Consider the following 14,047-nt stretch of genomic DNA (forward strand, 5'->3'; position numbering starts at 1 on the left):
ATTTGACTAGATCCTGGTACTTAATATGTTGAAAAATTATTTCAACCTAGGAGAAAAATTCTTACTGTTATTCAATTAATTTGACTAGAACTGGTAATATGTTGGAAAATTTATGGCCCCGTAAGCTAAATGGCCAGCTTTAGTAGTTGAATATTAAAATTATGACATTTTTGAAATTCAGCGCAAAAATCATAAAGATTAATGCCACCTAAAGATGTGATACTCCAATATTCTGGTATAGAATTTTAAAAAAATTGTATATAGAAGTATAAGAATTATGGACTCTATTAGTTTTAATAACCAAGCTTAAATATTTTGAATCATCATTACATTTAGTATGAGAGCTATATTACTGATCATATCGTCTTATAAATTTTAAAATGAGTCTTATATCAGCTCGTAAGTTTTCGTGCTGTATATGTAATTGAATATGATGAGAATTACATAAAAAGAGGAAATATAAAGACCAAAGGCTATCATCGTTGAAATTAATATTGTATGTATAGTTGTGCATAGTTTAAATTTATGATCATATAAGTTAGTGAAATATTTGCTATTTTATACTACATTTTAGTTTATAAAGACTTACCGTTAAATACAATTATAAAGTACTATATTTTGTCATGGCTATTAATGGCAATATATGTACACTTTCACCGACCGTCCCTAAAGCAAGTGGCAAAGGGTTTGGTAGTTGGTACCTGAGACCCAAGTTCGAATCCTAGTTGATTCACATTTCCAGCTAAGTTTATTTTTAAATAAAATAAACGAAGCAGGTAGCGTGCTATCTATCTCTCAAAAAAATATATATATATGTACACTTTCACTGTTTATACTAAATTGTAAAAAGAAAAAGGTAATATACTACCTGCTTCATTCATTGAAAGAATAAACTAGACTACAGAGGTGAGGCATCCAGGGCCTCGAGAGAAACGCGTCAGACGACGGTAAAAAAAAAAAAAAGGCCAAGTCGTTTACGGTCGGTGGAGGAATTCCCAGGATGTCAACAGCTGCTTAAACTTATGGACCACCGGCACCGGGTCTAAATTGTAATTACATGAAAATCTTGTATCAAGCTTAATTAGTATAGGACCTATCTAAAAACCCTGAAAAAATAGAATATTTGTTGGAAACATGATATTTGAGTTCGTTTTGTATTTTGTTTTTTTTTTTTTTCTCTTCCTCAGAGTTATTTGGATCGACTGCTTTTATAAAAATACAAAATTTAACAAAACAACCTCATTTCTATGTAATTTTTATCAGAGTATACTGAAAAAAATTTCTAATATTCTCCATCATCTGTAGTATATTATATTCTAATGTAAATAATAACTACTATATCATCATTTATCACTCACTGCCTCTACATTGTCCATGAAAGAGCTGCAATTTGGATTAATTTTACGTAACCCGACCCGATAACACTCCTTGTGATATCGCGCAATCGGACGGTCGGGAGCAGCTCATCATCAGATCACGCCATCACCGTCCGTTCCACCAGTACCAGTGTACCACCACCTCTTGTCTCCTCTCCTCTTCCTCGGCCTCGTACAAGCAAACGCAGAGATACAGATGCCCGCGAAATTCAAATCCAAAAACTCCCCACTCTCCCCGCCATGAACCGTTGCCTCGCCGCGGCATCGTCTTCTCCGAGGATCCAATCTCACCTCTCACATCTCACCCTTTCCTCACCCCCCCCTCGTCTCCTCCCCCACCAACGCCAAAACCCTAATCCCCATTCCGCATCCCCACTATTCCCTCCGCCGATTCCATTAGAGAAGCTTCTAGAGCACCGCCGAGAGAGATCCCGCTTCGCCGTCCCAAACACCCTCGATTCCCCTGCTCGAGAATCGTATATTTGTCGTGATTCGGCTTATGATGATATCGTGCACCGCTACCTGCGTTTGGGTAACCACAATGCGGGCGAAAGCCTCCAACTTGAGCTCATTAAGAAGGGTTATGGTGGCGACTTGTTCTTATCCAACAATCTGATCAATTTGTATGCTAAAGGTGGCAACTTGGAATGCGCCCACCAAGTGTTCGCTCGAATGCCCGAAAGAAATACTGTGTCATGGACTTGCTTGATCACTGGGTACGCTCAATACGGTTTTACTAATGAGGCTTGTCGGCTATTCAAATCGATGATCTCTTGTGGCTACGAGCCGACCCAGTTCACTTTTGGTAGCGCTCTGCGGGCTTGTCAGGATTCTGGCGTAGGTAACTTGGGCCTCGGAAGCCAAATTCACGGGCTTATAATGAAAAGCTACTATGCGTTTGATACTGTAGTATGTAATGCGCTTATATCGATGTACGGGAGTTGCTGCTTGGGTTCGGCAGATCGAGCTCAGTTGGTTTTTGAGACAATGCCATTTAAGAATTCCATAACGTGGAACTCGATCATTTCTGTGCACTCGAAGAGAGGAGACTCATTTACTACTTTCGAGCTGTTCTCTGAAATGCAACGTGGCAATTTGGGGGTCGTGTTGAAGCCAACAGAGTACACCTTTGGCAGTTTGATCACCGTAACTTATACTTCCTCTTCAAACTCATATCTTCTTGATCAAGTGTTTGCGCGTGTGTCCAAATCCGGCTTTTTACGCGATCTCTATGTTAGCAGTGCTCTGGTTAGTGCATTTGCTAGATTCGGAATGCTCGAGAAAGCTAAGAAGATCTTTTTAAGTATGGATGAGAAGAATGCTGTCTCGATGAATGGGTTGATGGTGGGATTGGTCAAGCAGGGACTTGGCGAAGAAGCCGTGGAGGTTTTCCGGAAACTGAGGGAATTGGTTCCTGTAAACTCTGATACTTATGTTGTATTACTTAGTGCGTTAGCTGAATTTTCAGAATTAGAAGAAGGGAGGAGAAAAGGGAGGGAAGTCCATGGACTTATGCTTAGAACCTGTTTAGTTGACTCTAAAATTGCTGTCAGCAATGGGTTGGTTAACATGTACGCAAAATGTGGTGCAATTGATGTTGCCTCTAGGGTTTTCAATCTCATGGATGTGAGAGATCAAGTCTCGTGGAATACGATGATTTCTGGTCTTGATCAGAATGGTCAACTGGAAGAGGCATTGATGAATTATTGTTTGATGAAAAAAAATGGTATTAGACCATCAAATTTTGCTTTAATTAGTTCATTGAGTTCTAGTGCAGGCTTGGGAAACTTGTTGGCAGGAACACAGGTACATTGCGATACTATAAAATTAGGTCTTGATTCTGATCTTTCTGTGTCAAATGCGCTTATCCAAGTGTATGGTGAATGTGGTAACTTATCTGAGTGCTGGCAAATTTTCAATTTGATGTCTGAACACGATCAGATTTCATGGAACTCCATGATCGGAGCACTGGCCAGTTCTCAAGCTTCTCTAGCTGAACCAGTAGAGGTTTTGTTAGATATGATGCGTAGTGGGCCGAGCCCCAATAGAGTCACATTCGTAAACCTTCTTGCCGCTTTATCTCCTCTATCAGTTGTGGAACTGGGAAAGCAAATCCATGCTTTAGTAGTAAAAAATGGAATTTCTAATGACACTGCTGTGGAGAATGCTCTTATAACTTGTTATGCCAAGTCGGGAGATATGGATTCATGTGAGGAACTGTTTGTTAAAATGTCAGATAGAAGAGATAATGTGTCATGGAATTCGATGGTTGCTGGCTACATACATAACGGGCTTTTGCAGAAAGCAATGGATTTCGTCTGGTTCATGATGAATAGTGGTCAAAAGATGGATTGCTTCACCTTTGCCACAGTTCTAAGTGCATGCGCCTCTGTTGCAGCTTTAGAAAGGGGAATGGAAATACATGCTTTTGGTATAAAGTCTTCTTTAGAATCTGATGTTGTAGTAGATAGTGCTTTAGTCGATATGTATTCCAAGTGTGGAAGGATAGATTATGCTTCTAGGGTTTTTAGCTTCATGAATATTAGGAATGAGTTCTCGTGGAACTCTATGATCTCTGGATATGCCCGACACGGGCTCGGAGAGAAAGCTTTGGAGATATTCAGAGAAATGCAGAATTCAGATCTAAAACCAGACCATGTTACTTTTGTTGGGGTTTTATCTGCCTGTAGTCATGCTGGGTTGGTGGAAACGGGTTTAGATTATTTCGAATTGATGAAGCATAATAAGTTAGTTCCTAAGATAGAACATTATTCTTGTGTAGTAGATTTGTTAGGTCGAGCTGGTAAGCTGGATAAGATGGAGGATTTTATCAAAAGAATGCCAATTAAACCTAATAATTTTATATGGAGGACGGTTCTAGTCACTTGTCGTAGATCAAAGGGTGGTATGAACACCAAATTGGGGAAACAAGCTTCCGACATGCTTTTGCAATTAGAACCCCTAAATGCTGTAAATTACGTTCTTATTTCTAATTTGCACGCATCCACAGGAAAATGGGATGATGTGGCAAAAGCCCGAAGAGCCATGAAAGGGGCAGCAATAAGGAAAGAAGCTGGTTGTAGTTGGGTTACATTAAGTGATGGAATTCATGTTTTCGTAGCTGGGGACAGATCACATCCGGATACTGAAGAAATTTATGCGAAGCTACAATTTTTGAATCAAAAGATGAGAGATGCTGGCTATGTTCCTCAAGTAGAGTTTGCTTTGTATGATCTTGAAGTGGAGAACAAAGAAGAGTTGTTAAGCTATCACAGTGAAAAGCTCGCGGTTGCATTTGTTCTTACTCGCTCTTCTTCGAAGGTGCCCATAAGGATCATGAAGAACCTTAGGGTTTGCGGTGATTGCCACATGGCATTTCGATACATTTCTGATATTGTGGGGAGGCAAATTATTTTACGAGATTCAAACCGATTCCATCACTTTGAGAGTGGAAAATGCTCATGTGGGGATTATTGGTAAAAAAAGCTTTGAATTCATTGGTAATTTGCCCCAAAGTGCCATCGTTGAATTGAATTCACAAGTCAGAATCTGGATCAGATGAGTGGGAATTAATTGCTCTGAAATTCTATCACCTGGTTTAACAGTGTGGCAGCCAGTTAAAAATGTACCATTATCTTCTCTACACAGGCAAGAACCAAATTAGGCTGAACTGAAGTGAACAGCAACCTTAGTTTGCATTTCAGTTAAAAGTTCAACAGCATGTGTGAGCACCTGACAGGTAAATAAGGATTTGTGGATGTATTAAAAGATCAAAAATCTGTCAGGGAATTATAACCCATTTTTCTTTTTTTGAAAAACCTTTTTCATTTACAGCTTTAAGCTGAAAATGAGAATAATTTGTTGTACAATCTTCAGATACATGTATATATATTTGGATTTAATTGTTTTATGCACATTCTTTTAATAAAGCATCAGTTTCAATTGTGCAGCTAAATTATATGCCCTGAAATTGTACAGTTGATTTGTTCTCTGTGGATTTGTTTAACTGTTGTTTAAGTTTATACTTTTCCTGATTATTTTTTTCCTGATTTAAGTTGTAAGCTGATTGTTCAAAAGAAATTCTATGCAAAGCTGAAATCTATTAGAAACCTGTAAGTGGACAGCCTTGAAGATGCCGCATTCAAAGAGCGAAAAAACAGTTGCTTTGTCTCTCACATCATTTCCTGGTTTTAGCAATCCCTTAATTTAAACTCAAAGCAAAATGTTACAAATTTATGTGATTGTTTGTCATTTTATCTAGCATATCTAACTATGAAATGTGGTTGCCACTTTGTTATTTGGATAGTTGTGAAATCAATTCAAACATAATTTGCATATTAGGATTTAGGAGATTAGACAGTAGAAAACAATCAACACCCTCATCTTCTCTTACTCAGTTTAAGTCAGAACACAGCATAGCAGGATTTCTCAGGCAGAGCATTTCCAGCTTAACATACTAATAGCTGAAGCCTTGAGGCTTCATGACATTCACAACATCTGTTCTTAAAATTGCCTCGAGGCCTCGTGACATTCACAACATCCGTTTCACCAATCATCACGAACAATGCATTTGCTCAGATAGTAGTCCCTTGTTGTCACTGTTGATGGTAAACGTGACAAAAACATTGGACTTTTCATATCCTAGTAACTGAATATTTTGGACATGGTCAATATAACCATTCAATCAAGTAGCACAAATCCTACATTCAAAGATCAAATTTGAACTTCCCATGAGCAAAACAAGCAAGCAAGATGATGTTTTTGTACATCCAGGTAAATAAAACAATATTCCTTGTATTGAGAGATAAAATGCCAATGAAACTTTACATTCATATAAAGTAATAGGACAAGTAGTATCATACAAGTGTGCAAGAGATTTGTCTCGCTATCAGTCGAAATGATGAAAGAAATTACATTGCATTTGACAACCAATACTGAATGATTGCGAAAAAAGGGAACAAATGTCACTCCAAGTCCACAATTCCAAAATTTGAGAAAAGGATCTTCAGCTGCTGAACGAAATCCGAGCCCGTCGCGTACTCCGTTAGCAACCCAACAGCAAAACCGAACATCGCCCATCTGCATGATCATCAAGGCATCAAAATCTAAAGGTAATAACAAGGCATATGTTCCAAACATACAGCAAGAGCAACATAGCTGTCGGGCAATGTATAAAAAGCTAATGAATCTAGTTGTGAAAGTCGATTAGATTGCAATGACAAAGGTAGTTAAACAAAGCTAAGAAATAACTATTCGAATTCCTATTGAAATTATCAGCAGATGGATGATCAAAGAGAAAGGAATACCAGTAGTCACTGATGTATACATGAAGAAGGCTATTTGGCGAATTCTAAGCACCTGATAAGTGCCGTAAATCACGACATCTCTCGATGCCCCAAATTTGGCAAAAATAGCATTACTTTCTAATCACATCCAACAAAACTTTGTTCCATTTAAATGGAACAACCATGTCTGCTATAATTGATGAACAGAAATCTTGTTATCAGAATCTTTTCTTCTTCTTTTTTTTTTGTTTTTATAGGGCAAAAAAAGAGAAGCTTCTTTGCATAAGCTTTGAAGATCTCTGCAAAAACAAAATTATAGTGCACTTAAAGTTTGCATCGACATGCAGGTTGTAGCTGCATCAATCTGCAGCTTGTAACTAAACAAGTTCTGAAAAATCTCTAACAACAGCAAAAAGAAACCAAAGGGGGGTTGCACCAGAACAAGCAGAAACAAAAAGATAATGAGAACCATTAATGAGGCGACGTAAACAACTAACACTAATAATTCGTTAGACTCCAACCACCGATTCAAAATACTTAAGTCTAGTTATTAAAACTAGAGGCTTTGATACTAATATTTTCTATACAATCAAGCACCTGTTTCAGTTTGGGATCACAGAAACAATTAACTAATGACTAGTTATAACAACCAATTATTACCTTCCATTAGCTATCTCATTCTTGACGGTGAATCCAAAGAATGGCCCCTGGTCTGCCTCCTCAAGCTTCTTCTGCTTGAAGTAGTCCTGCAGCTCCTTTGCCACCTTCCTCTGATACTCCAAAGTCACCACCTCCTTCGCCGCCGCCGCTGCCGTCGTCGCGGGCTTCGGAGGAGATGGGGATGTTGGTTTCACCGGAGGAGAGGCAGAGATAGAGGGAGGAGGAGAAAGAGAAGAAGAAGAAGAAGAAGAAGAAGAAGAAGAGGGTGGGGAAGGAGGTGAGGGAGGGGGAGGAGAAAGAGAAGGAGCTGTGGGTCTCCTCAAAGGCCCCTCAGCTTTAGAGCTCTTGATGGTGGTGAATGGTTTTGAAGGGAATTTGCATGGATTGTGATGATGATAATGGTGGGGAGGAGCCACTTTGATCTTGATGGAAGGGATTGAAGAGGCTAAAGACATCTTCCTTTTCTTCTTCTTTTTTTCTGTTTCTTTTCTCTGTATTAGATTTCTATTTCCCTTTCTCTCTCCCTGTGTGTGTGTATCTCTTCTGTGTATTGGCTTTGGATTTGAAGAAGATGATGGTAGTGGGGAGGGGGAAGAAGCAGAAGAGAGAGAGAGAGAGAGAGAGAGGGAGAGAGAGAGAGAGGGGTGTGTGGATGAGGAGGAACCAAGTGGCCAATGGAGAGATGTGTGAATTGTGGTTGTGCTCTGTTTCCAGTGTCACTCATTCTGCTGGATAGCTTAAGCTTGACCCTTGGAGAGGACAAAAATGAAAGGTGTTTGGGTCATGAGAAATTTGGGCCTGAACTAGGTGCACCTTGCCAGGTCCCTTATATATGTCACATTTTTTTAGAGCAACTTATAATTTTTAAAATAAACAAAATGAATGTGTTTTTAAGGGTTTGGCGAGGATATTGTATCTCATCTACGAGATTATATTGTTTACTTTTAAAAAATTAACATAAAATTTATGCATGCTACGTCATTATATGCATCTTGTTAAGTAATGTATTCAATTACACACAGTTACATATACAAACTTATTAATTAACTACCCCAATTTTTGAGAGTTCATCCAAAAAAAAAAAAAAAGCCACCCCTGCATGGCGCACTCTCCCGCTCCCACTCACTTCTCCTCCCTTCCCCCGGCCTATATATACTCCCCAGACGTAGGATTCGCGATTATCCCTCCACCTTCTTTGCTTCATCGTCTAGGGTTTCAAATCCCTATCGATCGATCGAGCAATCGCCCTCTTCTTCTTCTTCTTCTTCTTCTTCCTCCTCCTCCTCCTCCTCCTCCTCCTCGCGAGGTTGCATGCCGATCATCCATGGCGAGGAGGGCGAAATCGGAAGCGACGCGGCCCGACGAGGTACATCAGACGCTGTATTCAACGCTTTCGCTCACGCAGCTCTACTAAAGCGCCATGAACCAGCAGAGGCGCTCCTTGCAAGCCGGAGAGCGCCATGGCTTGGTTCGTTCCCTTCCTCATCGATTACCCCCTTGTTGTTGTGCTATGTCCTTCTAGCTCTTGTTTCGGGGGAATTCAAGTGTTTCCTAGTTGTGATTTGTTGTGATGTTTACATCTGATGATTGATTCGAATGAACTGCATCTCACTGATGTTGCGTCATTTCGATATGCGTTTGTTTAATTGTATAATCTTGCTATATGCATCAGGCCGTGTAGGTACGATCATTAGAATAGATAATTGCGTCTGAAGAGGAGCTGCATTGTTAGCTTACTCAGTGATGATTGTTCGTTCTGATTGATGTAGTGTATTCAATATGAGTAGTTAAAGAATCACTAGAGTGCGCAACTGCTACCATTTAATCTTTGGCTCCATAAGAAGCATTTTGTTTCTGGCTGAGCAGCTGCAAACAGAAGATACTCATGTGAAATTGGTTAACAAGGAAAAGATTCGACTCTGTTAAGCGACTATTTTTGTGGTGTTATTGATTCTAGTGGGTGATGAATATAAAAGTGGTTGATCAGTGATTGTGAGGAGATAGATCAGCGCAAACCAAGGTTCTTCTAATTGATCTGGAGTTTACTCCTTCTAGCAATCAACTTAACCTTCAGAAATATATAGCAATCAAGTTAAATGGGGATTATATGTTAGATAACAGGAGCATGTAGCTTCTATGCCCTTTTTTTTCACACTTTCATGATCAAAGCAAATGGTACATCACTTTACCAAAAGCATTTATTTGTGGCTTAGGTGTTTGTTTCTTAATTTTTCTAAATTGGAGGAAGTCGACTAGTTGAATAAATGCTTGAGAATGATTGTTCATATTCTAAAGCTCTCAGACAATTGGTGTAGATCTAGAATTGCTGGATAGTAGAAGAGGCTATGTCGGAAAATACTTTGTGCTGTAGCTTGTCATTGCAGCGGAGAACAATTGTGCGTTATTGATCATGTTTACTACGGCAAAAGATTTAGAGAACTAATAATTCTGGAAAGGACAAGAATATAGAGAAAAAAGAGATAGAAGCAGCATATCCATGGTTTAAATATTTAATTTGATATTGTATCTTTAACCAGGACTCTACTTCTGCTAATCTGAGTTTTTTGTTTAGCCATGACCAGATTATTGTGCTATTAGTCTGCACCATTTTACTAGTATAGACTGCAAATTGTAGATATAGACAACTGCTAATATAGTGTTGTTGTAGTACAAGTCCGGCATAAATATGATTGTTGATTTACTTGCTAAGTTTCACTTCAAATGCTTTCTTGTTTGCCCTTCTCTTAAGCCTATTTTCATCTTGTGTCATTCAACTTGTTCTTGATTGTGTTAATCTAGTCATGTATTTCGGAAGTTTGTTGCTTATTCTGATATCACGCAGGAGAAGCTTTAAAAAGGGATCCTGAAAAAGCTTCAGGAAGGCTCGCTATTGACTACAGCAGATGTAGTAGCTCATATTCAGGTTTGTGCCATAACTTATTTCCCATTGTTTTGTAGGTTTTTATCTTTGTTAGTTAGGATGTATACAATATATACACTGCATGAACATGAAATTTCGGTATTTGCGATCACTAGGAATGTTTCATGTGTGATTACATTATCGTACCAAAACATAGTAGGAGATGTAACACCTTTAAAGTGTATCGTATGTTCCTTCTTGGCTGCTAGGCATTTTCCAAGTGAGTTACATTGGCATGGGGCCGAGGAGAAGGGAGTGAAGGGTCCCTGGCGTGTTTTAATTTGACCCATGAAGAAAGATAACTTGGAAACATTTGTTGTTGTAGCCAACCTTTCACTTCAGAAGAAACTTGGTCCATTAAGAAAGAGAACCTTATAAAAAATGGCTGCCGTAGGAAAATTGTTCCTTCTTAGAGATTCATTGTATAAACTGACTCAAATATAATCTGCTTAAGCAATCGATTACTATGAATTTATTTTCTTTATCATCTCTTAGGACCTGTTTGTACGTACTAATTAATATCTTGTTTAACATATCTGTTTGTTTGCTTGAAGGGAATTTTGTAATTGGTTTATTGGGAGTGTGAATAGAAGCCCACAACCACTAGGTTATATACTGACTAAATCACCTCACGGGTTAGGGATGCATGGTCCTAAAAGTCAAAATTATTGAGGTCTCACTACAGCTTAAGTAATCAGTTTCCTAGATTATAATCATGAAAAAGGTCTCCATCCTGCACAAGTTATCACAATATAACTTGTTCCAACATCTGAAAAAAGCCCTTATTTTATCGGCACAATAACACTACTGTTGCAGAACGATATTAACCTTGAAGTAGAGGACGCTGCAGTTACCTCAAGAGTGCATCTCCCAAACCAGCACTCACAGATCTCAATTCAGTCCACAAATCCAAGCGATCAAACCCCATCTGGCCTTTTTGGATGAGCAACAATTGGATCAGCTCCCCAAATAAGCCATTCCGATTAGTCGATGCACTCAGTATTCGCGAATGCACTATCCAGCCCATCGGAAGTAGCCTTCAACCTCGTCATCTCACCCAAGGAGGTGGTTACTATTCAAATACTGGTAGTCCACCCACTGGAAATGGAGATAGGAACAGTGTCTCTGAGACTAGTCACAGCAGGGAGTCCAACTCTACAAACTCCAACGAGACATGAAACATAGTCCAACTCATCAATTTTACAGATGAGAAACCCGTCACTGCTGCGACCAGAGTTGAGATCGTATTGAAGGCAAGAAGAGCTGCACAGTACGTCTCTCTCTCTCTCTCTCTCTCTCTCTCTCTCTAGCCTATTAGCTTCCTGAACCCCAGAATCTCACCCCTAAGAAGTCGACCGAAAGTTGTTGCCTATACTTTTCGGAGTACTGCCGAGATCAAATCCTGAAGATATGGCTTGATACCTAGGTGCGTTATCACCTAAGCCAAGTTGGTTTGAATCATTGTGCCTGTAGCTCCACTTTTGAATCGGTTGTTCCATGATGTGTCCATCCTTTCATGTTTTGCTTGGGTTGTTGTCCTTTTGAGCTCTGCTATTGATTGTAGATTAGCTTAATCCATCTGCTGAATATAGGGATCGAGGGGTCCTTCATAATGAAGAGAGCAAAGCAACATCCCTTCTTCGGAGGTACTTTTTCTTGCCTGGTTTTCGTTGAAGTGAATTTCCCCAGAAAATCGGGTGGTTCTAGAAGCTCTGGTTTCTCATGTTCAAACTTCAGTCTGCTTTGTTGGATTTTTCTTTTCTTTTCTTTTTTCCAATTGAGCACCTAATGGGCCGGCCTTGGGCCTCGGCCCCAGCCCTATCCCTCTAGTGTATATGGCTAGTTGGCCCTTCTCCTAACAAGGAGGGCCCAATCTGGGCCATTTCCCCACGGGTATTGTAGCCTTTTCAGCTGTTGCTTAGCTGCTAATTACAGGGATCCTTTAGCTCAATGGAAGGAAAATGAAAGGATTATCTCCTAGCCCAATGCAATAGGGACCCCTTCACCATCCAGGATCAGATTGTTTAGGATATTATGAGAGAGCAACGCCGATCACTCAAAGGCGTGTGGGGAGATCAACTAATTCCGCTCCCGTTGTACACCGCCATGTGCACCGTCTGCTCACCGTCAAACCTAATCCTTCATGAAACCCAACACCTTTGAGTAACTTACTCTGTTGTTTCAGTCATGATCAATCATTCTTCTTATCCTCCCATCCAGCAAATAGGTCAAAGTGATTAAAGCTTTTGCTTTTAGGTGCAGCCAAAAGTTGCTTAGGCGGCTTCTGTAGAGATGTTACATAACAGGGCTCTTCTGAGCAGCCTCAAACATTTCAGATGCTTTAGGCCTCTCAACATGTCCGAACGGTTGGAGCCATACACAGCATTCTGCTTCAGCCGCAGGCCCTAGATACTTCTTGGCCACTCGGCGGTCGACTGATGACATGACCAATGCTGAACCCCCTTGACGGATAAAGCTGTGGCATTCCCAGTCCATGTCCGAACTTTTTGAATCAAATGACTCGTCCTAAAAGAGAAATGCCAATGCTGCATGCAACTCCCAAAAGCACATGTACCAATTAACTTCCACCAATATGAGAAAATTATTCATAAATTGTTGATATTGAGGTACGCCCCCACCCTACACATTAGCGTAGACCTCTTCTATTCTCTATTTTTTTAATCGTTCGGAGCCCCTTTTACCCTGGTTATGTGTGGTTCTTCGGATCGTTTGAAGCCTTTTTCGAAAGGCAATATCCAGATAGATATATACTTGTTCTTGATTGGAAGATGATAGGGAAAACGAATAGCACTAGCCACCTAGCACCAACTATTCTCAAATAGTAAGTAATTTATTATATATGCTTTTGTGGACAGGATTCCTTAAGAAACATGCAATGGGGATATTGTGTAATACAATGGTGACATCTACGAATATGTGGGAAACATGCAATGCACTCTCTAACCATAATCTTCATCAGACGAATTTAGTGAGTGTACTACCATCTTATCTTGGCATCATTTTATATTAGAAAATGCTGCTTATACAGTTATTGGAATATAAATGTTACAGTCAACGTCCAATAATGGAGAGTAAAAAGAAAAAAAAAATTAACAAAAGTAAATATAAGTCACAAAAAAAAATTAGAATATAAGCTTTACATTTTAGTTATAAAATGTATGGATACTATTATATTTTTTGTTTCTTTATCTTAGCCAATAGCCACTATGTGATAAGACCGAAAAAGAGGGGGCTTCAATCTCCCACCCAATCAAGCATGATACCATTTGAATGAGCCCCACGCTTTTAACTCCCTCGTCTCCTAAGCTTCTGTTATAAGTAGCATTAGAATTTAGACATCCCACCTCACCATCACCAACGGAGTGGGCCCCGCTCCTTTGTCTTCTTCTTCTTCTTTGTCCTTCCTTTCATCACCTCCTTTCGTTCTCGCACGTGCGGTTCACCAAGCCGGTCCATTTCGCCGTACAAATCCAACGGCTGGATAAAAATCAGCTTGTAATATTTGGCTGGTAATACTAAAAATAAAAATATGTGTTGCATTCAATCTCCGAATTGTTTTTACAAAATAAAATAAATAACAGTATAAATAAATTTGTCTGACCAATTAATAGTTGTCAAAATCTCATAAAATACTTTAACATCCAACTTCTAACTGGACAACGGTACATAAACTAGATATACTCTATCATGCACAGATTATATATTAAGCAACTTGTTGTAACACATCAAATATCTTATAGGTTATTATCATCGAATTAAGTATTATCTAAGAAGACTTAAAGAAA

General features: G+C 39.3%; 3 protein-coding genes across 8 annotated transcripts; 2 read left to right on the top strand and 1 right to left on the bottom strand.

Annotated features, from left to right (window-relative positions):
- Nucleotides 1,432-5,320, top strand: LOC109721936 (putative pentatricopeptide repeat-containing protein At5g09950). Its single transcript, XM_020249764.1, has one exon. It carries the CDS (start codon nt 1,617-1,619, stop codon nt 4,854-4,856), a length of 3,240 nt encoding a protein of 1,079 aa, XP_020105353.1. The 5' UTR covers nt 1,432-1,616; the 3' UTR covers nt 4,857-5,320.
- LOC109722310 (light-harvesting complex-like protein OHP2, chloroplastic) lies at nt 6,151-7,996 on the bottom strand. Its single transcript, XM_020250327.1, has 2 exons — nt 7,322-7,996; nt 6,151-6,455 (listed from the first exon to the last, which is right to left on the bottom strand). Exons 1-2 carry the CDS (start codon nt 7,774-7,776, stop codon nt 6,341-6,343), a joined length of 570 nt encoding a protein of 189 aa, XP_020105916.1. The 5' UTR covers nt 7,777-7,996; the 3' UTR covers nt 6,151-6,340.
- Nucleotides 7,997-13,911, top strand: LOC109722311. Of its 6 annotated transcripts, XM_020250329.1 has the most exons (5): nt 7,999-8,789; nt 10,164-10,244; nt 11,834-11,887; nt 12,578-12,868; nt 13,118-13,911. In XM_020250329.1, exons 1-4 carry the CDS (start codon nt 8,633-8,635, stop codon nt 12,706-12,708), a joined length of 423 nt encoding a protein of 140 aa, XP_020105918.1. In that variant the 5' UTR covers nt 7,999-8,632; the 3' UTR covers nt 12,709-12,868; nt 13,118-13,911. The 6 variants fall into 6 exon arrangements, 4 of the variants coding, with proteins under 4 accessions (XP_020105920.1, XP_020105918.1, XP_020105917.1 ...); XM_020250328.1 differs by lacking the exon at nt 12,578-12,868; XR_002219444.1 differs by lacking the exons at nt 11,834-11,887; nt 12,578-12,868; nt 13,118-13,911 and adding an exon at nt 10,451-10,794 and having other exon boundaries at nt 7,997-8,789; nt 10,121-10,244.

This window comes from Ananas comosus, linkage group 16, assembly GCF_001540865.1.
Source record: "Ananas comosus cultivar F153 linkage group 16, ASM154086v1, whole genome shotgun sequence".
NCBI lineage: Eukaryota > Viridiplantae > Streptophyta > Magnoliopsida > Poales > Bromeliaceae > Ananas > Ananas comosus.

Bases quoted from the DNA above. Each gene is read 5' to 3' on its own strand.
- LOC109721936 (XM_020249764.1), top strand. From the start codon at position 1,617: ATGAACCGTTGCCTCGCCGCGGCATCGTCTTCTCCGAGGATCCAATCT.
- LOC109722310 (XM_020250327.1), bottom strand. From the start codon at position 7,776: ATGTCTTTAGCCTCTTCAATCCCTTCCATCAAGATCAAAGTGGCTCCT. The intron at 6,456-7,321 runs GTAATAATTGGT...ATGATCATGCAG, and splicing joins AATGAGATAGCTAATGGAAG to ATGGGCGATGTTCGGTTTTG.
- LOC109722311 (XM_020250328.1), top strand. From the start codon at position 8,633: ATGCCGATCATCCATGGCGAGGAGGGCGAAATCGGAAGCGACGCGGCC. The intron at 8,790-10,163 runs GTTCGTTCCCTT...GATATCACGCAG, and splicing joins CCGGAGAGCGCCATGGCTTG to GAGAAGCTTTAAAAAGGGAT. The intron at 11,888-13,117 runs GTACTTTTTCTT...TTTTGTGGACAG, and splicing joins GCAACATCCCTTCTTCGGAG to GATTCCTTAAGAAACATGCA.